Source organism: Chanodichthys erythropterus, chromosome 20 (genome assembly GCF_024489055.1).
Source record: "Chanodichthys erythropterus isolate Z2021 chromosome 20, ASM2448905v1, whole genome shotgun sequence".
NCBI lineage: Eukaryota > Metazoa > Chordata > Actinopteri > Cypriniformes > Xenocyprididae > Chanodichthys > Chanodichthys erythropterus.
In genome coordinates, this window is record NC_090240.1 from 22,784,396 (window position 1) to 22,807,346 (window position 22,951).

Genomic DNA, 22,951 nt, shown 5'->3' on the forward strand with positions numbered 1-22,951 from the left:
ATTTTTTTCATGTGCCATCAACATGTGTGCAGTAGAGGGTTAAGTTTCTCTTTTTTTTTTTTTTAAGTTTCTCTTTTTTTCTCTCTTGGCTTTCAACCTTAATCTCGCAACATCTATGACACATCGGTAACGCCCTCTTCAGACGGAAACTTGCTTCATGAGAACTGATCTCCCTTCTCATGATATCATTTCCTCAAAGTTAGAAGGGCTTTATATGCCTCTGAATCAAACACGGAACACTGACAAACCTCCTAAACATCTAAAGGTAAGGCTGATTTAAACAAGGATTCATTTTAGCTTCTCTGAGTATAAAGTTAGGCCTACGTTGTCTACCATCTATCAACCTCCTCGCTGTTTGAAACGATAATAATTAAACATTAATGCAGTTTAATCGAAATTATTTGTTATCCCATAATTTGATTTAGTGTGAAATTATTTGTTCTTTTATGTGATTAGGTTTGGGCTATAAACTAACTTAATAAACCGAACTGGAGATGACGGAACGGAAGTAGAAGTGCAGTAGTCAAAACGCCCTTCCTTTCCGTTGCTAACCTCATTCTTTTAGTGTAACGAATAACCTATATATAAATAGTCGAATGAAGCTTGGTTAGTTAACTAAACTTTTTCTTATTCATTCGTTCAAAGCATGTGCATGTTGTCTTTTAATAATATGACGTTAATTTAAAAACCGTCTTCGTTGTTATGCTAGCCGCTAAGGGCTAATGTAACAGAAACGGTGTTTGCTCGTAAATCTTTGTCTGTTTTGGTGTACTGAATGCTAGTGTTACTTTTGATTAGTTAATAATATTTTAAAAGTGAATTTTACTACGCTGTGACGCTAAAATGTCGTTTTTGTTTATCAGGTGTAGAAAACAAATAACATTGGCCTTGATTAGATCTGACATTCACTGACACAAACAACATGGGATGCAAGGTGCTGTACTTCAGTGTTGCTCTCCTTCTGTGTCTTATGATCTGTGAACATGTCCGAGGTGAGTATCTATCTATTATTTCTGTCTAGTAAGGTTTTTCACTCGGTGCGTCTCAGGTCGCGTACTTACGCACTATTCTCTGCCATTTTGTAGTATAAATTGCTGAATGTTCACACCTAAAATTCGAAATAGAAAAAGTACACATTAAATTCCTGGATGATTTACATAATTAATTGAAAAACTGACACTGTCGTAGCTGTAAATGCGTAGCGGGTTGGAGGGGCTATCAGACTCCACTACTGACTGACAAAATAACCTTTTTAAAATTCATTGAGGACGTAGTGTACAAGTGCTAGTGTATAGTGCGCCATTTTGGACACAACACAGGTTTTTGTTTTTCCTAGATTATGTCCTCCTTTTTCCAACACTGGTGCTAATAGCGAATTATGGGAGTAACTTCCATCGAACTGTAAACAATCAGATACTGGCAATAAACTTGTGTAAAGGTTGGCTCATTTGCAAACTTGGATACAATAAAGTGAAGTTATTCTCCTTTCCTCTGAACCATCGAGCATAAAAAGGAAATGTAAACATGTTATAAATTACTTTCAGCAGACCATGAATAACCTCAAAAGTTCAAGGTCTTTCTGCAGAAATATTATGGATGTCAAGTTTATATTATGTAACATGCTTATTGCGGTTTACCGAATGTTTCATCATTAATTGGAACATTTCTGTATATTTCAAAGTGCTCTGTGTTTTGTCAGATAACAAATTTCCTGTAAACACGGCTTATAGGGATTAGAAGTGAAAAGGGGGATAAAGTTGTTTTGAATGGTCTGTCTGAGGAAAAAAAAACAAATTTGAGATTTGAATGAGGATTTGGGTAGAAAAACGATTTTTTTTTTTTGTGCTTTTCAGTGAATTGTTCTTGGGATATTGTTCATTTATTCTGGAGAGCAGACCACAAGGTCACTGTATTTTATTTTATTTTTTACGTATATTGTTATAGTACAAAAGTAAAAGAAATAAATAATCAGGAGGAACAGAACACGCTGAACTGAAAACAAAGTCCGTCTCACGGAAAGTCTGCTCACTCGGCTGTCGTATTTCCAATGCCTCCGGGCCGCTATTTCAGGCATCCAAGTCCTATCTATTTGAATGGGGGAATCCTGAAATCTCAAAAACTGCTTGGCGAACTCACAATTAAATAACATATTTCAAATCCGCAACAAAATCTCAAAATTCATCTCAATGAATTGTCCCATAAATGTTGTTTCTTATGGTCAAATAGCATTTTTTTAAAAAGCCAATGCGCATGTGCAATCCTAAGCGTGTTATCCATAAGTGTCCTTATGGATAAAAATGGAGCATGATGGAAAATGTACAGCTTATTCGGTCAGTCTAACAGATAAGGATTATTAGTAGTGCAACCTTATTAACTGAAATTATTTGCTGCGGTCCTTTTTGAGTGGCATGACTCCAAACCATAAGTGCCATTCATTTAAAAAAAAAAAAAAAAAAATGCAGTAGATTTGTTCAAAAAAGGATAAAACTGTAATATAATAATAGAAAAGGGCACTTTGTAAGTTAATTCACTGAATGAACAATACACAATTGTATAACCTAGTAGTATAATGTTGATACTAGCAACTAATAATGCTTTGTAAACAAAAAAGATTTAGCCTAAAGCTTGATGGTCATAGCATGTTGATACTGTACACAGAATTAACTGAAATCTTTACTTAACACGGCAAACACACATGAGTTCCATTTGTTTTTGGTCATGAAATGGATGCATGAATCCAAAATTACTTTACTAATGTATTCGCCTCAGGTTCTCCCCAATAACATCAGGCCGTTAGAATGCCATAGAGGTCAGCACTTCTTTGTTGCCCTTATAATGTTGTCAGGACTGATTTAATCATGACCTTAAAGGTTCTCTAAGTGATGTCACGTGTTTTTAGGCTAAAACATTTTTTGTCACATACAGCAAACATCTCCTCACTATCCGCTAGCTGCCTGTCCCCTGAACACACTAAAAAAACGCGGTCTCTGTAGTCGCCACAAGCTCCGAAAATGGCAAAAAAAACAAACTGGTGCAGCCTGGACCACGAATCATATTAAACATGCTCCAGCCAATAACTGACAAGAATGATTTTAAATGCGCGTTCATGACTGTTTCACGAAGCACGGATGGGAGGGGAGGGGGAGGAGGTGGAGGCGGCGGAGGGAGGGTCTAGCTTGCCTCTGTTTTGTTTGACAACATTTCGAATGTCAACAGGAAGTTACTCCACCCAGGATCATTTAGAGCACCTTTAACCAGAAGATGTGTTTTTGTCAACAGTTCACAAATAATTATGTAACCCTATAACATTTTGCAGTGATAGCAGTGATATAACTGTATTATTCAACTTCAACACTATTGGGTATTATTGGGTAATTCTTTTTTTTTTATTATTAAAAGAAATTAAATAATTAAAAAATTAAAAGTGAGGAAAAGGGAATAACGAAAAAGAATCAAGAACGGTAAAAGTTCCAGCTCTATTGTAGTTAAGTAATCAATTTAAACTATTTGCAATTTTTTTTTTTTTTTTTATATACATTCACTCTTATTTGTATGTCTAATATGTCAAAAACGCAAAACGTTTCTTGTCTTCTCACATTCAGTGATGAATTACATTAAACATATATTAATCAAATAGTAGCATGTTTTCAATTCAAAACAGCAAAATTTCATAAAAATGTTGAGCAGTTTGGATCACTGGAAATTACTGTCTGTTGTATGTTTCAATCATAAAACAGTCGTCAAATATTAAGAGTTTAGCTACTTGCCACGCACTCTTTTACTGCCAAAAACCTTCTTTGATTGGCCATCTTAGTCATTCTGACAGTGATGAGCGCTGTTAGACCGCTGAGGCAGTCCAGTCTAAGAATGTAACTCTAAAACTATGTGTGTGTGTATATTTATTTTATTTATCTATCTATCTATCTATCTATCTATCTATCTATCTATCTATCTATCTATCTATCTATCTACAAACAGATGTGCATAACGGAATACAGCAGAGCAGCATCAATAATATCTAATATTGGGGCGTCATAATAATGACAGTTGGAATAGTGTTGCATCAGATTACTGTAAAGTATGTTTTGTGTTTTTCTCCACAGCACAGTGTGCACAGCCTTCTTTTGAACCAAAAAATGTCATCTTGTCTGGCTCTTCTCTCTCAACTCAAAGTTTCCCAGATGGATCTACTGTAACGTTTGAGTGTATAGTTGGACATACACCAGTTAACTCAAGAGCATCTAAATCTGTTACTTGTTTGGGAAACCAGTGGACAAGTCTGGAATTAACTTGCACAAGTACGTACAATCAATAAATATGTTTTATGAGTGCCCTACATATGTAAACTGCACTAAAGTGCCTTTGAACATTTAAAAAAAAAAAAAGTAATTTAGATATGTGAAGGATTTACCATATAGGTTAACAAGTCCTTAAATAGCTCATTGTGGTTTCGTCACTGATGCAGGAAGCTTCACAGCATCACACGTTTCCTCTTAAAGGATTAGTTCACTTTTAAATAAACTTTTCCTGATAATTTACTCACCCCCATGTCATCCAAGATGTCCATGTCTTTCTTCAGTCGAAAAGAAATTAAAGTTTTTGATGAAAACATTCCAGGATTATTCTTCTTATAGTAGACTTGAATGGGCACTAAACGGTTGAAGGTCATAATTAGTTTCACCGCAGCTTCAAATTGTTCAAAACAATCCCAGATGAGAAATAAGGGTCTTATCTAGTGAAATTATCGCTCATTTTCTGAAAAAAAAATTGGAAATTATATACGTTTTAACCAGAAATGTTCATCTTGAACTAGCTCTCTTCTTCTTCTTCTTCTTCTCTATTTGAATTCCAGTAGTGTAGACACTGCTAAGCGTAATACTGCCCTCCACAGGCCAAAGTTTGAACTCATTTTTATATGCAATATGTTAGTGCAAGTATATAACAATTAGTTCAAAATTTGGCCTGTGGAGGGCAGTAATACACTTAGCAGTGTCTACATTGCTAGAATTCAAATAGAGAAGAAGAAGAGAGCTAGTTCAAGATGAGCATTTAAGGTTAAAACTTAATTACATAAACATAATTTAAATTTTTTTCAGAAAATGAGCGATGGTTTCACTAGATAACCCTTATTTCTCATCTGTGATTGTATAGAACAATTTGAAGCTGCAGTGAAACTAATTTTGACGTTTGAACCGTTTGGTGCCCATTCAAGTCTACTATAAGGAGAATAATCCTGGAATGTTTTCATCAAAAACTTTCTTTTCGACTGAAGAAAGAAAGACATGAACATCTTGGAAGACATGGGGGTGAGTAAATTATCAGGAAAAGTTTATTTAAAAGTGAACTAATCCTTTAAAATAAATCCCTGCATCATATATAGTGAGGCAACGCTGAAGATTATTTTTCATTATTTTCAGAAGTATGTGAAGACCACCAAATCTCAAGTCAGTAATATCTTTAATGCCTTACAGGAAAATCCTGTGGAAGTCTTCCAGATTTTCAGAATGGGAAATATGAAGGAACTGGAGTTTTATTTGGTGACAAAATGACAGCGGTTTGTAACAAAGGGTAAGTGAAACCAATAAAGTCAGTTTGTGCTGTTTTAATCATGTACATTTAGATTTAGATTGTGTGCTGTGATTAAGTATTTGGTAAGAAGATTATCATTTCTTTCAGATATATGTTAGCGGGACAGATGAAAGATAGATGGTGCCGAGATCAGGGATGGGATGGCAGAGATCCTGTCTGTGAGGGTGAGGGTTTTTTCTTAAATTTGAATGAAATAAGACATGGAAGAGCACACATTAATTCTGAACCATTCCCGATGAGTAACAATTATGTGTTCTTCACTTTGAGGTGCATCTGAAAAGAATATCTATTTACCTGGATTTTTTTTCTCTTTAGTGGTGAAATGTGAGGCACCTCCAACCATAGAAAATGGACAGCTTGACGAAGTGCCTAGGGACAGTTATGATTATTCAGAAGTCGTGTCCTACAAATGTAACAGAGGGTGGAGTCTTACTGGAAGTTCAACACTTCATTGTTCTGAGGATGGGACTTTTAAACCAGATCCCCCAAAATGTTTTGGTAAGTTACAGTTAAAATGACTGTCAAGAGATTAAAAAATTTAATATTTTTACTTGTAAGTTTCTTTTTTTTCCTGTTGATGAATAAAATGATTCATGATTAATACAAATCATTTATATAAACTTTATTCTTTTCTTTTTCAGATGGGTGTCCAAATCCTGCTGTTTCAAATGCAAGAAGAATCGGTGGAAAATCACCACCCTACAAACTGGGAAACTTTGTAGATTACGAATGTGAAGAGAGCTATACAATGAAAGGAGATTATCATATTGTGTGTTCAGCAGAGGGATGGAAGCCGGAACCACCAAAGTGCATTGGTAAAACTGCATTTTATTATTGCATTACTGCACACCCTTTCATTTCCTTATTGACTGCAATAAAGGAGTAGCTCGCCCAAAGTGAAAATTGACATGTATTCGCCTGTCATTTAGGAAAGTCTTAGTGAGATTTTGGTCTAGCTATCACATTCAAGTATTTCATGACACCAAAAATAGATAGAAAACAAAGACAGAAATGAGTAATGATGACTAAAATAGTATTAGATCTGTTAATGGAGTTTTGCATCTGATGACTGTAATGCCAGTTATTACTGTTTATCTCCACAGAACCTTGTGACAAGCCTGTTCTTAAAGAACATGTCATTTTAACATCTGAATTCAGCTCAAAAGCAATTTTCCCACTTGGATCCAAAGTAACAGTTGAGTGCATGACTGGATATGAGCCAGTTGACTCGACAGTGTCTAAATCCATTACCTGTGTGGAAACCAACTGGACAGAACTGCTCCTCACTTGCAATGGTAAGTACTGTCATTAAATGTGTTTTTCCAGTTTGTTTTTGTTCTTTTGTGAAACACAAAGGGAGATTAAGTTTACGGAGCTGAGACATGATAAAACAACACCATAGAAGTCACCCATACAACTTGTGGACAATATTTCAGATCTTGGTGGCCATGAAAATAAGCATTTTGGGCACTGTGATAGAGCAGAAAGTTATCAATGAATTATGCTTTTTAAATTTTATTCCTAACACAGCGCTATAGGATGGTTTCAGAAGATTTGGAATATGTACCACAAGACCTCTACCTCTATTTTAATTATAAGATGCCTTTGTGATCCTCTTTGTTTCAGTTGCTGTTGGTAATGGTAGAGTTAAAGGGTGAGGTTAAATGATACACACTCTATTGTAATTGAAAATTACTTCATCACTAAACGGGTATCAATATCGGAGTACAATAATAGTCACTCTTACTCTGTCCCTTTTTAAAATTATGCTGGTTTGTCCCTAAAATCAATCATAAGTACTTATATATGCGTATATTTAGGCCTGTCGCAATAATCAATATATCGACTTATCGCGCAATATACCACATGACCTCAATCATTATGTCATCATTATGTTTACATGATAATGAATGTCACTAACATTTTGCCAATCATGCTGTCATTTGCATTTTCTACACAGAGCATTCATCGACAGGTGAAAAAAAAAAAAAGGCTTTATTTGAGGTGTTATTGTGTTTTCCTCACAACTCTGAATGCTCTTGATTTTCAAAGCAGCAATCCACTATTCCGGTGCAAATATAAATGTCTTTGTTCATACAGACATCTGAATGCTAAGTAGGATCTGTATTTTCAGCAATAGTGCACCCTTTACTGTGAAAAGGGTCAGGGAAAAATCTGTAAATTGAATGTCCATAGTGCCTTTTGTGCATTTGCAGTTGTTTTTTGTTTGGTTTTTTTTGTTTTTTTTACTTGTTACTTTGCACTTTTTTTTTAGAAAATATTTACCATTTAAGTTTTTTATTTAGGATATTACATTTTTTGTTCCTTCATTGAAAGTGTGTAGGCCTTGATTATATATTCATTGGCATAAAATGGTCTTAAAATGACAATAATATAGTTTATCGCAATCTGGAACAATATATCGCACAACAAAAAGTAGTTATCGTGACGGGCCTACATATATTGACATTTCTTACATCTTACACAGAGATCTTTTCAGTAAAGGTGAGGTTTCTTAAATTTTGACTGAAATATGACATTGAAGAGCACACATTTTTTTCTCCTTAGTGGTGAAATGTAAGACACCTCCAGCCATAGAAAATGGACAGCTTGACGAAGAGCCTCAGAACAGTTACGATTATTCACAAGTTGTGTCCTACAAATGTAACGGTGAATTTATACTTACTGGGAGTCCTCAACTTCATTGTTCAGAGGATGGGACTTTTAAACCAGATCCACCGAAATGTTCGGGTATGTTACAGTTAAAATGCCAGACAAGAATAGTTTTTTACTTGTCAATTTTTTTTCTTTTTTTTTCTCTTGATCAGTAAATTTTTTAATGATTAATACATTTACTTACAGGATCAGTAATTGTGTTAACATATATTGACTTTTTTTTTGACATACAAGATTATATATTGATTAATATGACAATATAATCATTTGGCTGAAAAGGAATTTTTATCATTGGATCTCTGAAGAAAACTTTAGAAAGTTTCTTCTCTCTCTCATTTTAAGCATATAAGAGTGTGATTCATCTTTCTGATATTATCTAGATTCATATTCTAGTTCCCTAACTGAATGCGTATGTTGCATGTTTGTCAGCCCCAACCACAACAGCCGCAACAACCACAACAACCACAACAATCACAACAACCACAACTGCCACAACTGCCACAAAAGTAACATCCAAGATTCAACCTAAAGATGGTATTGTCATATTTGAATCTATACTCCATTATAAAATTTTTAGATGCACATTTATGTTCTCCAAATGGCCCTGTTTTAAAGAGTTAAGAACATAAAAAATCCAGAAAGAGAGAGCTAAGAAACTTTCTGTTGTGGTGTCACGAAATATGAGAATTTTTAGCAAGCCCACAATTTGATTCAATTTTGATTCAGGGATCTGATTACAAAAAGCTAAACACATCTAATAATTAATATTATTATTAGGTACCCTATTGGAATTGCTGAGTCAATATTTTTGAGGGCCTAAGCATGCTCAAACTCATGAAACTTTGCAAACGCGTCAGAAGTGGTGAAAATTTACGTCTGATATGGGTTTCAGATTTAGGTGTGGCAAAATGGCTCAATGGCGCCACCTACAATTTTTCAATTAAGCGCCTTTTGTGCTACATTTCACGTACAGGTATGACAAAGTCTGATCTTTCGCCATAAAAGAGGAAGCTGTTGTAACTCACAGTGTCCAATCTGCCCCCAACTTCATGTGTGATAAGAGTCCTGGCCTGAATACATCTATATGTCAATATTCAGTCATAAATATAACTAAATTGCATGTTTTGCACTAATTCACTCCCAGAAACACATTTCAGTATGCCATGAAGTACCAAACATGCTAGAAACTCATTAAATCATGCATCACTTGGCTAAGTGCTAATATTTGCGATTAACACCATGAAAAAGGAAGTTGTTGTAATACTCCTGGCCTAAGGACATCTACATGGCAATATTTTAGTAATAGTCAAATCGCCACCTGTTGGCAGCAGGAAGTGTGGCACTTTGAAATAACTTTTTTTCTTTTTTTTTTACATGTTATCCCCTATTCACAGTTTTCCTAAGGCAGGTGGTGGAACCTGGTGCAAGGGCCTTTTTCTTCGCTTTAATTTTTATTCTCTTCAAATCTTTTTGGGAATTAAAGTACGGCTGTATGTATCCTCTAAATTATATATGCCTGCTCTAATCTGCCAATAGAAATGATCTGGTATAATAACCTAATCTCAAAGGTAGTAGGTATAATTCAGTTTATTTGTATTGTGCTTTTCACAACACATTTGGTCACAAAAACTGAAACCCTATGTACACAATCTTTTTGTGGCCTTAAACATATTAAGATGACATTTTACACAGATGTTTCATCTTAGATATATTTCATCATATTCAGTAAAGGAGAAAAAAAAGGTGTTCTACTGATTATATATTTGCTGAGAGTGTAGACAGGCTGTAAATGAAAGGTTGCATGGAAAGCCCTTACATTGAGATGGATTGGGCGTGTTTTATGAAAGTTCTTAGTTGCCTAAGGTCAATTTGTGCGAGGTTCTTAACAAATGAGTAAGCACATCATTTCATTGAAATCATTGAAACAGTTTCCCCCACCTCTACTAAAATTCTGAATGATCCCAAGTCATCTCTAGTTATCAGTACAACTTTCTGTATCATTGCCACTGATAAACTAACTCAAATTTAAGACTAATTAACACTGTGTAGCATTTTATAATATTGGCACTTGTACTGACATTTTAATCTTTTTTTTTTTTTTTTTTTTTTTAATATTGGCAATTATTTGGTCATTTTACATTATTAAATGTCAGTTGTACTGCAGAAAGTTTCTCGTTTCTCTCTAACCAAGTCTTAATGTTGTTAGCTCTTTTATAATGGGACTGTTAAGGGGAACACTGCTTTTCTATCCATGAGTGTAATTATACCTCTGTTTATACAGCGCAACTTCTTAAATGCTTTCTGTCTAAGAATTCGGTAATACTTTACAATAAGGTTCATTAGTTAAACATTAGTTAACACAAACTAATAATGAACTGCACCTATACAGCATTTATTAATATTAATTTCAACATTTACTAATACATTATTAAAATCTTGTTAACATTAGTTCATACAATGTGAACTAACATGAACAATGAACAACGAACAACTGTATTTTCATTAACTAACAATAAAGATTAGTAAATACAGTAACAAATGTATTGCTCATTGTTAGTTTATGTTAGTTAATGAATTAACTAATGTTTAACTAATTAACCTTATTGTAAAGCGTTACCAAGAATTTTTAAATCTACTTCATCTAAGTTATCCATCCATTTGTCTCTCTCTCTCTCACTCTCACTCATTTCCGAAACTGTGTTCTTTTTATTTCCTAGAACAACCTTCATCAAACAATTATGCAGGTAAGTTCAGTTTTTATCATTTTGCTATACTATTCAATAAAGAGCTGATTCCTATTGTTAGAATCTGTGGCTCCTTGATCTTTTTGAAATGTATGAAACTGGTGGATTATAAAATATGATAATTTTTAGCACTGCTGACGTGGATAGTGATAGTGACCTATTTAAATGTTTGTGCTTGTCAGCTCTGAGGTTTGTCTGTTGTAGAAAATTCCAAAAGCTCAGTGTCCATTAATTTCTGAGCATTCTGCAGACCATGTCATATTTCTGGTTGGTCGTTGTAGCTTTCTTTTAAATGATAATATACATATAAGTTATGTTCAAATTTGATGCAAGTGTTACAAAATAGTTTTTTTTACTAATATATTGCATAGATATGTCTTGTGCTGTTCATTTTGTCTTAATCTATTCAATTAATTTTCTCTATTTTCAGCCATTATATGTGGAATCCTTGGAGCTCTGGGTAAGTCTCAGTCTGGATAATTTACCAGATAATCTACATGTCTACAAAAAAACGGTTATGAAATAATTAAAGAAAAAAAAAGGTTAAACAATTAGCTCATTTTATTTTATGATAAACATAATAATGCAAGAATGTGGTTAAATGTGATTGAATTTTTCCTATTTTTTTTATTTTTATTTTTTTATTTTAATTGCTCACCCCTTTCATTGTAGAAGCCACATTTCATTATTACTTTCTGAAATAATTTAAAATACTGGTTTGTAAAACGAAATGTTTACGAACATTTTAAATCTGTATTTGGGTTCCCTTCACAGCAAATCCGTTAAATATAACCAAATTCAGAACAAAACAGAAATTAAAAGTATAAGTTTTTAAACCACACGGTATTGTTATTTCTTTGTTACAAATATTCTATTTATAGTTAGGATAAAAACACAGATGTCTACGGTAGCGGTCAAAATAAAGCAAATCACCTTTTGAAAGTAACTTGGCTAAATACATTTTACACCACCAGGTTGCAACAAGTAACTATGTATTTGTCAATGAATCATTCATTCAAGTGAATAGTTCAGAAATGCTGATTCATCCAGTAATAAAACGAGTGAAGTATTTATAAAGAGAATCAATGAATCATTCATTCAAATTGAGTGTTTTTTTTTTTCTAAATAATTCAGTTTAAACATTATAAATAGACTGCGGCAATTAACATTTTGTCAGAACCTCTAGTAAATTATTTTGTTTAGTTGTTTGTTCAGAATCATGGGAGAATCGTGATCTGTTTGAAATTTTAAAAAAAAAATAATCGTGAATCTCCATTCATCCAGAATTGTGCAGTTCTATGTGCTATATGAATAAACTTGGGCTGACGTACCTCTCATTCAGCACAAATCTTTGCACATATTTTGCATGCTTGACGTTAATTCCATCATATACGTTGCAGCATGTATCAGATGAGTAGTTTAACAAACCTATAGATTCACTTTGCCGACTGAGGATCATAACCCCAGCTGAATTAAAGAAATCCTAAGTGCTATTAGAAATGCAGACATTGCTTTAGCCGTTTGCTCTGCATGTTCCAACAAACAACCATGGTAGCATTTTGTAAAAGAAACCACAGCACTCCAAGAACGAGCAGGAGAGCCTGGCACACTTAAAAGTTTTAAAATAATATTCTCCTGCTAACAGCATCACTGGAAATTAACTCATTTTTGGCAAATCCCATTTACAACTATCACACAGTGTCAATTTTATTTTTATTTGTGAAATATTTGAAAAAATTAGTTTTGTTTTCCTTTTTATGTAGGATTTTAACATTTATTCTGTTTAAATCAAGGTTAGTCATTAATACTTACAATTACATACAATTCTTCTCTGATTAGCTGTACTTGGAGGGGGTGGATATTTTCTCTACAACAAACGGTAAGTTATCTGCATTGTCTTAGTTGCTTTCTAGGCTGTTCTTGCAATCTTATATTTGCTAATATGAACGTTTTGCATTCAGATTTATAAAAACACATTTTTCATGGGAAATAGAGATGACTTTGAAGTTAAGGTTTAATATATACCCAGCTGTTTATTCATGCGCATGCAGACAATCACCAGACTTTTGGATTGCAGCTCAAAACATGAGTATTCTGAAAAGTTGGCGACTCTTCCCTGGTGTAGAACTAGATTACCCTTAATCCTGAAGAGAACTCCACCTTTCAAAAAAGTCACTGCTTCCATGAAACAATGCGAATTACATAATTGAGTCAGTATCCCTTTATTCTCATGCTGTGAATATTTAGTTGTTCACTTTAATTGACAATTTTGTTGTTGTTGTTGTTGTTGTTGTTGTTGTTGTTGCTGCGGTTTCCATTGGAACATGCCTTCAAACCTTCATACTTGTATATTTGCCTATACCTGAATATTCTGCAGTGAAATGTGTTGTTTTCATAATCAGTTACTAAGGGTCTGTTTACACATGGTAACTTAGTGTTTTTATTGATGGGATAGCTATCTGATTTGTTAAAACTGTTCCATTTACACTTAGCCACATAAATGTATCTCCGCAAAAAAAATAATATTTATCCGATCTTTAATTCCCACGCTATTTGCAAATTTAATGTTCACATCAGCGACCGCACCAGATATGAGCTGCATTTTATTTATCATCAGAGTGATTTATCTCAGAATTGGTTGTTTTGGTTCATTGCTTTTATTTAAAAAAAGTTTAAGTCCATTTTGGGATAATGCTGAAAAAGTGGACAGTCAATCTTTTGAGCAGGTAATTAAGCAAATAGATATTCAACAATATATCAAACCACAAAATGCTTCATTGTGTTCCCATGAAAAATTATTGTGTAAATGTCTTAAAGCTTCCCATAAAGGCTATCAGCTTTAAAGGTTGCAAAATTTGTGTTTTTGTTTTTTAGTTGTTGGGCTGCTGCTGTTTGTTCTTATTTTTGTTTGGGTTTTATTTATTTTTTTGGTGGAAGGATTTTCTATGGAAGCTTGTTTACGTCCAAGTTAATTGCGACTTTTCTCACAATTCTGACTTATTTTTCACAATTGCAATTCATTGTATAGTTCTTACATTGTTTTTTTTTTTTTTTTTTTTTTTAGAAATTTATATTATTTAGAGAAGAAAAGTCAGATTTGCAAATTTATATCTGGAGTCAGAATTGCAAGTTTATCTACTTTATAATTCGCAATTGAATATGACAATTCTGAGATGGCTGCAGGATATATTGACTTTTTTCCCTCACTATTTCATGTTACTGAGATAAAATGTCAGAATTGTAAGATAAAAGGGTGGAATTGCCTTTTTTTTTTTTTTTTTAATTCCATGGCAGAAACAAGCTTCCATAGTTTGTGTTTGAATACGGGGGTCAGGTCTTGCAATTTGGTGCTGGATTGAAGTTTAATATACCCAGCTATTTAGTCATGCACATGCAGACAATTGCTGCACTTTTGGATTGCAGGTCAAAACGTCAGTGTTCTGAAAAGGTGGCGACGAATGAAGATAGAATGTTATAACATCCTCACACACATGGTAAGGACAATAGGAACTATGTAACTTTCTCTTTAATGTGTTTCTCCTTGTTACCTCAACATGAGTGGACAGCAAAGTTTCTGGACATCAGTGTGGGTGGTTATATTTTGGGATGGATGCAGAAGTCTTAATAATTTGAGTACAAGCCAATTAAGAGTATTTGTGGAGGAAGTTTTGAAAGTTTTTCCTCATGACCATGCATTTAGCATATCCATACCTGATTGCGCATGCTGTTATTTATTCATCAACAGGCCTAAGTATCTTCTGGACACTGTATATAGTTTGATAGCTTTTTAACTAGGGCTTACAAGTTTTAATACCTTTTTAAAAATATATATTATAATATCACTTATAGTGCATTCTTTGTTCTTATTTGTCTTGAGCACATTAAAATCATGTAGTATTCTGTCACTTTTTGTAAATTACTCTATTATATTCTTTTACAGCGATACTTTCAAGAAGTAATTTCATGAAGTTGTCGTGTGGAAAATCCAAGTGAAGCATCCTGCAGATGTATATCATTTATACAAGCACTTCTCAGAATCCATTGAGAGGCTGACTGATTTCTCGCAGCAAATTCCTCCAGAATCGCACTTTTGAAGAACCAAGCTCAATTTGATTATTCTCATTTTTAGCAGTTGCTAACTTCACCCCAATCTGTGTTCTGATTCTCTGAAACAGATCTGTCTTTAGAAAAGTCAGGTTGATTTCACTTTTATAAAGTGTTTGCTTGTCATTAGCTTGTTAACTACTAATTTTATTTTTAAAACTGTTCATACAGTGATCACTCTTCACTTAATGGTGTTTGTTACTTTTCAAATTGCACTGGATGTCCCTTACCTGACTAATATTGCTGAGGGCTACATTTAGCATAAATTATAAAAAAAAAAAAAAAAAGATGAATGTGATTTGTGAAGCCAAATCAAAAAGCCAAACCAAACAAAAATGCTTAAGGCTTTGTTTTACATTAACCTTCTGGCAAATTAACAGCAAAAAGTGATTTGCAGTGCAGATTTCAAATTGAGAGATTAGATCAATCTTCTGAAGAACATAATGTGCCTTTTCATTTTCTTAGGGTTTTTGTTCACTAGCACTGTGTTGTGCAGAATCTGTGCTGGTTCAAATTTAATTACAAATGCTTTCTTATTAGTCTGGATTAGACTCTAAATGATATAATGAAGATAAAAAAGAGATTTCTGCAGTGTTTAATGTAATTTACTTTTATCTGTGTTTTATTTATTATAATATAATTGTTCAAAATACTCAAGGCCCAAATACCTACAAATGCTTAATTCTTTAATTTGAGTGTTGCTTCCCCCCCCCCCCCCCCCAAAAAAAAAGACCATTTTGAATGGTTTTGGATTGTTGTTGAGCAAAAGCATAAATAAACAAGAAATTGATTGCTTTAGAATGTTTAATTTCTTCACACTATAAATATTTTATATCTGATGAAAAATATGTAAATTAGACATTCAGTTTTAACAAAGTAAAATTATTTTCCCCAAAGGAAGTGGGCTGTTTAGTGTTTTTCTACTTGTCATGGTTCTGCCTAATTTGTTATTTCAAGCCAGGAATGTACAGGCATGGCTCTTTAATATTACAAATGATGAAACGCAAAAGTTGTAATCAAATATAAATCCATCTTTTCTGTGTCTTGCAATTCTGTATATCACTGCGCCATCTGGAGGCCTGGATGGTCTCAAAATAAAAGCTCCACAATAAAACACAAGACTTGGGTTCAACTTTATTTGAAATTAATGCTTGAGTAACTCCAGAATGTCTGATTTTGACATGTGTAATGTTGTGAAATTAGATTTTGCATGACCAGTTGCTTACTGGGTAAGTTTTATGTTGCGAAATTCAACCAGCATAACAACAGTTGCTTCTGTATTACACACGACTGCCAATCAATGCTCAGATTCCGTCAACGTATTCAATGTTTTGTAGTAGTTTAATCATTTAGCTAGAGACAGGGATATAACATGTTGCACCCCTCTGAGAGCAAATCTGGTGAAAAAAACACACATTTGAATTCATATCTCCAGAATATGCAAACAATGCCAAACAAATGTTATACTAAACATGAATCCCACTGGACTGTACCCAAACATATTAGCATACATTAACATACAGCCAATGAGATTATAAACTAGTAACTTTAATTAAATTTACATCCAGTTGCACAGGCTAAAGCAAAATTCTGAGACCATATATTGTATTAAACCTTTTAATTTCTACATAACTTCAGCCATCTTATACATTTCAAACATTGTATTCATTGAAAATACATGAATATTGGGTACTTTTGGCACTTTTATTAGTTAGTCTGTCAGTCAATAAAATAATTTCACTTAATGGCTTGTTTTTATTTAGCACTTTTCATTTTCCATTCAGTGACCAGTTCACCTTAGGCACTTCAATTGAATATTTGGTATAATTCAATATTGGCAAATCTTAAATGTACAACTACACAAACCTATACAAATCTAATACAAGGTGAGAAATAAACCAGTTTTAAAAGTTGAGATAAACAGTAGTCCTAAAGATAACAGTGCAAGTTTTGTGTAAATAATGTAATTGCATTCACTGGTTTAACACTAGACAGAGAAACATGCACTGAAATGTGAAACCTTGATAAGACTTTACAAAATGGTCAATTTATCAAAATTAGTTAATGCATTAGGTATCAACTAAAGTGAATGAACAATACAGCATTTACTCTAACTCAAGAAGACACAAAATGTGCAGGGCTGGTGGTACTTCAAGACAGGTTTGAGAACCCCTGATCTAGATCAATCAACAATTTTATATTTATAAATTAATGTTAATCCATGTTCACTCATAATGGAAGGTTTTTTACAACTTTAAATGTTTAAATATACACCACATGAGAAATTAAAACATTTTTACACCATTTTTAATGTTAATTGTTATTTCATGTTAGCTCCAAGCTAAAGGGATAGTTCACCCAAAAATGAAAATTCTATCATCATTAATTTCCTACCTTCAAGTTGTTCAAAATCTGTATAAATTTCTTTGTTCTGTTGAACACAAAGGAATATATTTTGAAGAATGTGTTAAACTGAACAGTTTTGGGGCACCATTGACTTCCATAGTAGTTTCTTTTCTACTATGGAAGTCAAACTTTCTTCCAAATCTTCCTTTGTGTTCAACAGAACAAAGAAATTTATACAGATTTGAAACAACTTGAGGGAGAGTAAATGATACAATTTTCATTTTTGGGTGAACTATCCCTTTAATGTTATGAACCTTGTTGTAAAGTATTATCAACATTTTAATGTAATAATTAAAAAGGTAATGTAAAGGAGATTTTTTAGCACTTTCTGCAAGACACCAAAATAAATTTGAAAAAAAAAAAAAAAAAAATATTATACTTACTCTTAAAAACATTCAAATACTCATGCTAGATCCGGAAATTCCTGATTGACACCCACATTAAGGGCTTGATGTTTTTGACATACGTACATAGTATATTTTACAGTTTGACAACATCACAGGTTTTTTTTTTTTTTTTTTTGCTCATTCACTCTGAGGCACTGAAATCGCTGGGCCTTTTGGATCGTCAAAGCGGTCCATTGTGCGAAGCTGCATGATCATGTGCAGGCCATAGGTAAGAATGAGCACCATGAGCAGAGAAGTCAGCAGCCCCATCCAAATCCCCGGAGTGAAGAACCCTGCACAATCGCTGGCATATGAAAACATTTCACCAGTAAGGTTGAAGGCTTGGATCTGTTGGAAACAAATAATGCATAAATCAGTCTTTTTTTGTACTATAATTACTCATTTTCACATGACATCACATCCTTATAGGAATGCCTTTCCTCCATTGCCTGCCAGTCATTTTTACCTGGTTTGTTCTAAGTACCAGTGTAGTAAGACAGTGACATTAAAGGATTAGTTCACTTTGAAATGAAAATTAGCCCAAGCTTTATTCACCCTCAAGCCATTCTAGGTACATATGACTTTCTTCTTTCTGATGAACACAATCGGAGAAATATTAATAAATATCCTGACGCATCCAAGCTTTATAATGGCAGCGTTACCAAACGAGTAGCTGAAGAAAGTGTCTCAATCCACATCCATCCATCATAAACATATTCCACATGGCTCCGGGGGGTTAATAAAGGCCTTTTGAAGCAAAACGATGCATTTGTGTAAAACAAATATCCATATTTAAGATATGAAGTAAAATATCTAGCTTCCGCCAGACCGCCTTCTGTATTCAAGTTACGAAGAAAGTGTAAACTGCCGTCGCGTCAGTTACATTTTCCGTAAGTTGAATAGGGAAGGCGCAGGATGTAGCGTAAGCTTTTTGAACTGCAAGAGTTTTACACTTTTTACGCTTATTAACCCTCCGGAGCCTTGTGGAATATGTTTATGATGGATGGATGTGGATGGCGACACTTTCTTCAGCTCATACTCTTTGGTAACGCTGCCATTATAATGCGCGGATGCATTCAGGATATTTATTAATATATCTCCGATTATGTTCATCAGAAAGAAGAAAGTCATATGCACCTAAGATGGCTTGAGGGTGAATAAAGCTTGGGCTAATTTTCATTTGAAAGTGAACTAATCCTTTAAAAGATCACTTTAAATATACACCTTATTGAATGTGCATACTATTGTACAGGTGAGTAGATGAATCCAGAATATAAACGCAAAGCACAGTTTCCCATTTACCATGTAGCACGTTATGTGCATATTCTGAGTTCATCTGCTCGCCTATATAAAGTATCCATCATCAATAAGGTGTTTTACTTAATTTGATCTTTTAATAATACTGCATTAAGGTACTTTAAGGCTTTTTCACATTAAGTATTTTAGAATATCCCACTGGTTTTACTAATTGAAATACTGCAGCAAGTGTTGGTGCCCAAAACATGCACTTTGTTGACATATTTTCGTATTTCTTCATTTGAGAGGTGACCTAAATACCGGTGGCTTGAAACAGATGTAAAATTGAGAGGCTTATGCTGCAGTTCTATGGATGTTTTACCCTCTAGGTTTCCACGCCAGTCATGTGACTGAAAACTATGTGTAGTACCTGAAAATCAGTGAAGATCAGCTTCCATTGGTTAGCGTTGTCGCTAGCATTGTAAGGCACCAGCAGTGGGCTCTGAACGCTGCTTACGCTCTGGCAATGGAAAGAATACTCTGCAGGAGCATAGATACCCCTACTGCCGTTAAAGACCGCCCTCTGCCCGTCATACTCCAGCACAACCTGCTCCATGACGGTCCAGTCACGAGCAGACACAGGAAAGAAGATCTTGTGCATAGAAAAGCTTTAGGGAAGTATTAAAAATGTATGTAAAATTATTGTTGTTGTTTTTTTTTTTTCTTCAAGACAGAATGCACATTATATCCAACAATCCGGTTCATCAAAACCACAAATGATGCATGTCAGTGATGGATTATGTGTTAAATACTCACATAAGCTGAAGCGATTGAAAACCCAGAATGTTTTGGAAATTCAGTACAAGTCTGAAAAACAAATATATTCAAATATTTTATACTTTCCATATATAATATATGAATAATGCTGAAATGTATACTGATTTCTGCTTGAAAATGCTTCTGACCTTGACACTGTTTCGTTGCAAACTGAACCAGCTGTGGTAGCAGAACCATTAAAAATGTATATTCCCAAATCAACTTCGTTAGTAGAGTAGCTGGTGAGGAGAGTGTCAGCCCACATCATGATACAGGGATGCCCTGTTGAGCTGTTGACAACAACTGGGGGTTTCACAGACGGACTCGGTGGTGGTGTCTGAAGTAGCGATCGGCCCACAGAACTTCCTGCCATTACTGGTGTATCTTCAATGACCTATAGAAGAAGGATAAATTACAGTGTGTCAAATGAAGAGGAACCAAAGGGCTTTTCACACTGCATTTAACCCTGGGATATCATTGTTCTAAACCCCGGGTAAAGGAACACTTCACACTTACAATTTAAAGAAAGTTAGCACAGCTTTTTCCCTGGGGTTTCATAAAAATTAGAGTGACAATTAGAAGAGACCACTTCATTCTTACTTTTATAGTCAGAATAGTCCATTCAGGATAAACTTGATAGTACATTCAGCAATATTATGAGGAATGTGCAATCCTATAGCCTTTATGTAACCTTATTGTGTGCTGCATTCGTCATTAACGCAGTGTACAGTGTGAAACGACAGTTTATGAATACCCAGGATTAATTGGCAACCCTGGGTAAATCATGAGCAGTGTGAAACGTGAAGCAAGATAACCCAGGATTCTGTTTACCCAGGGTTTACAATGACCCAAGTCTAATTATTTCAAGTGTGAAAAGCCCTGTAGTGTGAGATAACAAATAGACAATGTGTAGTAAATACTAACTTTGTCCTTGTGATGTTCCTCATTTGGATAAAAGTGTCTGTGAAATTAATTAATTTAAATGTAATGTAAAGGTGATGACTTACTCTAGAGGGCTTGAGGCCAGTGTATACAGCAGTATAAGGCACGTCCTGAGATTTGAACATGTCAAGGACCTTTCCAATGATCTCATCTAACAAGAAAAGAAGTCTTACATACTATAGAACAGCAATATTGATGAACACATGGCATCAAATTAGAATTAAAACATAAAAAGCAATACATTATCATTATATTACAATCATTATCAAAAAAAAAGAAACTACTCACCATTTTCCAAAAGCAATTCCCTTGATTGTGCCCTGACATTCAAAAAAAGCAAAGTCAGTGTTATTTTAGTATTCTTTATATACTATTATATTCTTTATTAAGATTTAAAATAGCTTTTATTTTAATATTTTTCATTTTAGGTATATTTTCATTTATATTGTGTGTGTATATATATATATATATATATATATATATATATATATATATATATATATATATATATATATATATATATATATATATATATATAATGATAGTACAGTACAGTCCAAAAGTTTGGAACCACTAAGATTTTAATGTTTTTAAAAGAAGTTTCGTCTGCTCACCAAGGCTACATTTATTTAATTAAAAATATAGTAAAAACAGTAATATTGTGAAATATTATTGCAATTTAAAATAACTGTTTTCTATTTGAATATATTTCACAAAGTAATTTATTCCTGTGATGCAAAGCTGAATTTTCAGCATCATTACTCCAGTCTTCAGTGTCACATGATCCTTCAGAAATCATTTTAATATACTGATCTGCTGCTCAAGAAACATTTAATGTGTACAATTGTACAATATATTTGTGTACAATATTTTTTTTCAGGATTATTTGATGAATAGAAAGTTCAAAAGAACAGTGTTTATCTGAAATCTAATCTTTTGTAACATTATAAATGTCTTTACTGCCACTTTTGATTGATTTAATGCATCCTTGCTAAATAAAAGTATTCATTTCTTTAATTTCTTTTCAAAAAAATAAAAAAAAAATTTTTTTACTGACCCCAAACTTTTGAATGGTAGTGTATAATGCTACAGAAGCTTTGTATTTCAGATAAATGCTGTTGTTTTGAACTTTCTATTCATCAAGGAATCCTGAAAAAAAAAAAGTATACAACTGTTTTCAACATTGAAAATAATCAGCATATTAGAATGATTTCTGAAGGATCATGTGACACTGAAGACTGGAGTAACGATGCTGAAAATTCAGCTTTGCATCACAGGAATAAATTACTTTGTCAAATATATTTAAATAGTACACAGATATTGTAAATTGTAATAATATTTCACAATATTACTGTTTTTTACTGTATTTTTAATTAAATAAATGTAGCCTTGGTGAGCAGACGAAACTTCTTTTAAAAACATTAAAAATCTTAGTGGTTCCAAACTTTTGGACTGTACTGTATGTATATAATTTTTTTTTATTATTTTAGTTTTCATCTTATTTTAAGTTAGTTGCCAATGCAACATTTAAATTAACAGTTTGAAACTAAGTTTAAGTTTTTAATCCAATATTTGTAATTTCTTTTATTTCAGTTTTATTTATACTACATTGTTTTTAGTATTAGTTAATAACAAAACTGCAAACAGAACAAAAAAAGAGAAGTTAACATTATTGAAATTCAGAGTGCCTTGCAAAAGCATTCAAACATTAACCAATTCCTTCATTTTACTGAAATTTTGTGCCATGTTTGGTTTCAAAGCTCTGAAACAAAATCAATTTGAAGTGAAATTGTATAATATAAGAAAATATTTTTTGAAAAAGATGGAAAATGCTGTTAATATTTAGTGCCTGTGTTGCAGAAGGTTGAAAAGGTTTTAGCATTACAGAACATCTTACCCAGCAGTGTAAGGGAGATGGACAGCCAGCAGTGAAGGCTGTGCGGTATTCAGCTTGATATCCTTTAGGGTGCTTGGGTTGATGTGAACCGCTGGGATACCCAGCTCTTCCTGGAAGAGTTCCAGGACTGAATCCGATGCAGACCAGTCCAGGGC

At 33.5% G+C, this 22,951-nt stretch overlaps 2 protein-coding genes across 5 annotated transcripts in view; one reads left to right on the forward strand and one right to left on the reverse strand.

The window, feature by feature from the left end:
- The first annotated feature begins 123 nt into the window (after nucleotides 1–123).
- On the forward strand, nucleotides 124–17,890 carry LOC137009385 (complement component receptor 1-like protein). Of its 4 annotated transcripts, XM_067371576.1 has the most exons (15): nucleotides 124–265; nucleotides 864–992; nucleotides 4,104–4,298; nucleotides 5,472–5,568; nucleotides 5,677–5,753; nucleotides 5,905–6,087; nucleotides 6,231–6,404; nucleotides 6,693–6,884; nucleotides 8,158–8,340; nucleotides 8,695–8,799; nucleotides 10,983–11,009; nucleotides 11,440–11,469; nucleotides 12,849–12,888; nucleotides 14,433–14,503; nucleotides 14,950–17,890. In XM_067371576.1, exons 2-14 carry the CDS (start codon nucleotides 923–925, stop codon nucleotides 14,485–14,487), a joined length of 1,428 nt encoding a protein of 475 aa, XP_067227677.1. In that variant the 5' UTR covers nucleotides 124–265; nucleotides 864–922; the 3' UTR covers nucleotides 14,488–14,503; nucleotides 14,950–17,890. The 4 variants fall into 4 exon arrangements, with proteins under 4 accessions (XP_067227677.1, XP_067227679.1, XP_067227680.1 ...); XM_067371578.1 differs by lacking the exon at nucleotides 8,695–8,799; XM_067371579.1 differs by lacking the exon at nucleotides 8,158–8,340.
- The window catches only part of atp6ap1b (ATPase H+ transporting accessory protein 1b), an 8,830-nt gene continuing 1,690 nt past the window's right edge, over nucleotides 15,812–22,951 (reverse strand). Inside the window, exons 4-10 of the mRNA XM_067371583.1 lie at nucleotides 22,797–22,951; nucleotides 21,188–21,219; nucleotides 20,965–21,050; nucleotides 20,107–20,351; nucleotides 19,958–20,008; nucleotides 19,572–19,809; nucleotides 15,812–18,253 (exon numbers count right to left, since the gene is read on the reverse strand). The exon at nucleotides 22,797–22,951 is cut by the window's right edge and continues 39 nt beyond it. Of these exons, the coding sequence (XP_067227684.1) occupies nucleotides 18,044–18,253; nucleotides 19,572–19,809; nucleotides 19,958–20,008; nucleotides 20,107–20,351; nucleotides 20,965–21,050; nucleotides 21,188–21,219; nucleotides 22,797–22,951 (1,017 nt within the window). The 3' untranslated portion in view covers nucleotides 15,812–18,043. The remainder of the gene's footprint in view (nucleotides 18,254–19,571; nucleotides 19,810–19,957; nucleotides 20,009–20,106; nucleotides 20,352–20,964; nucleotides 21,051–21,187; nucleotides 21,220–22,796) is intronic.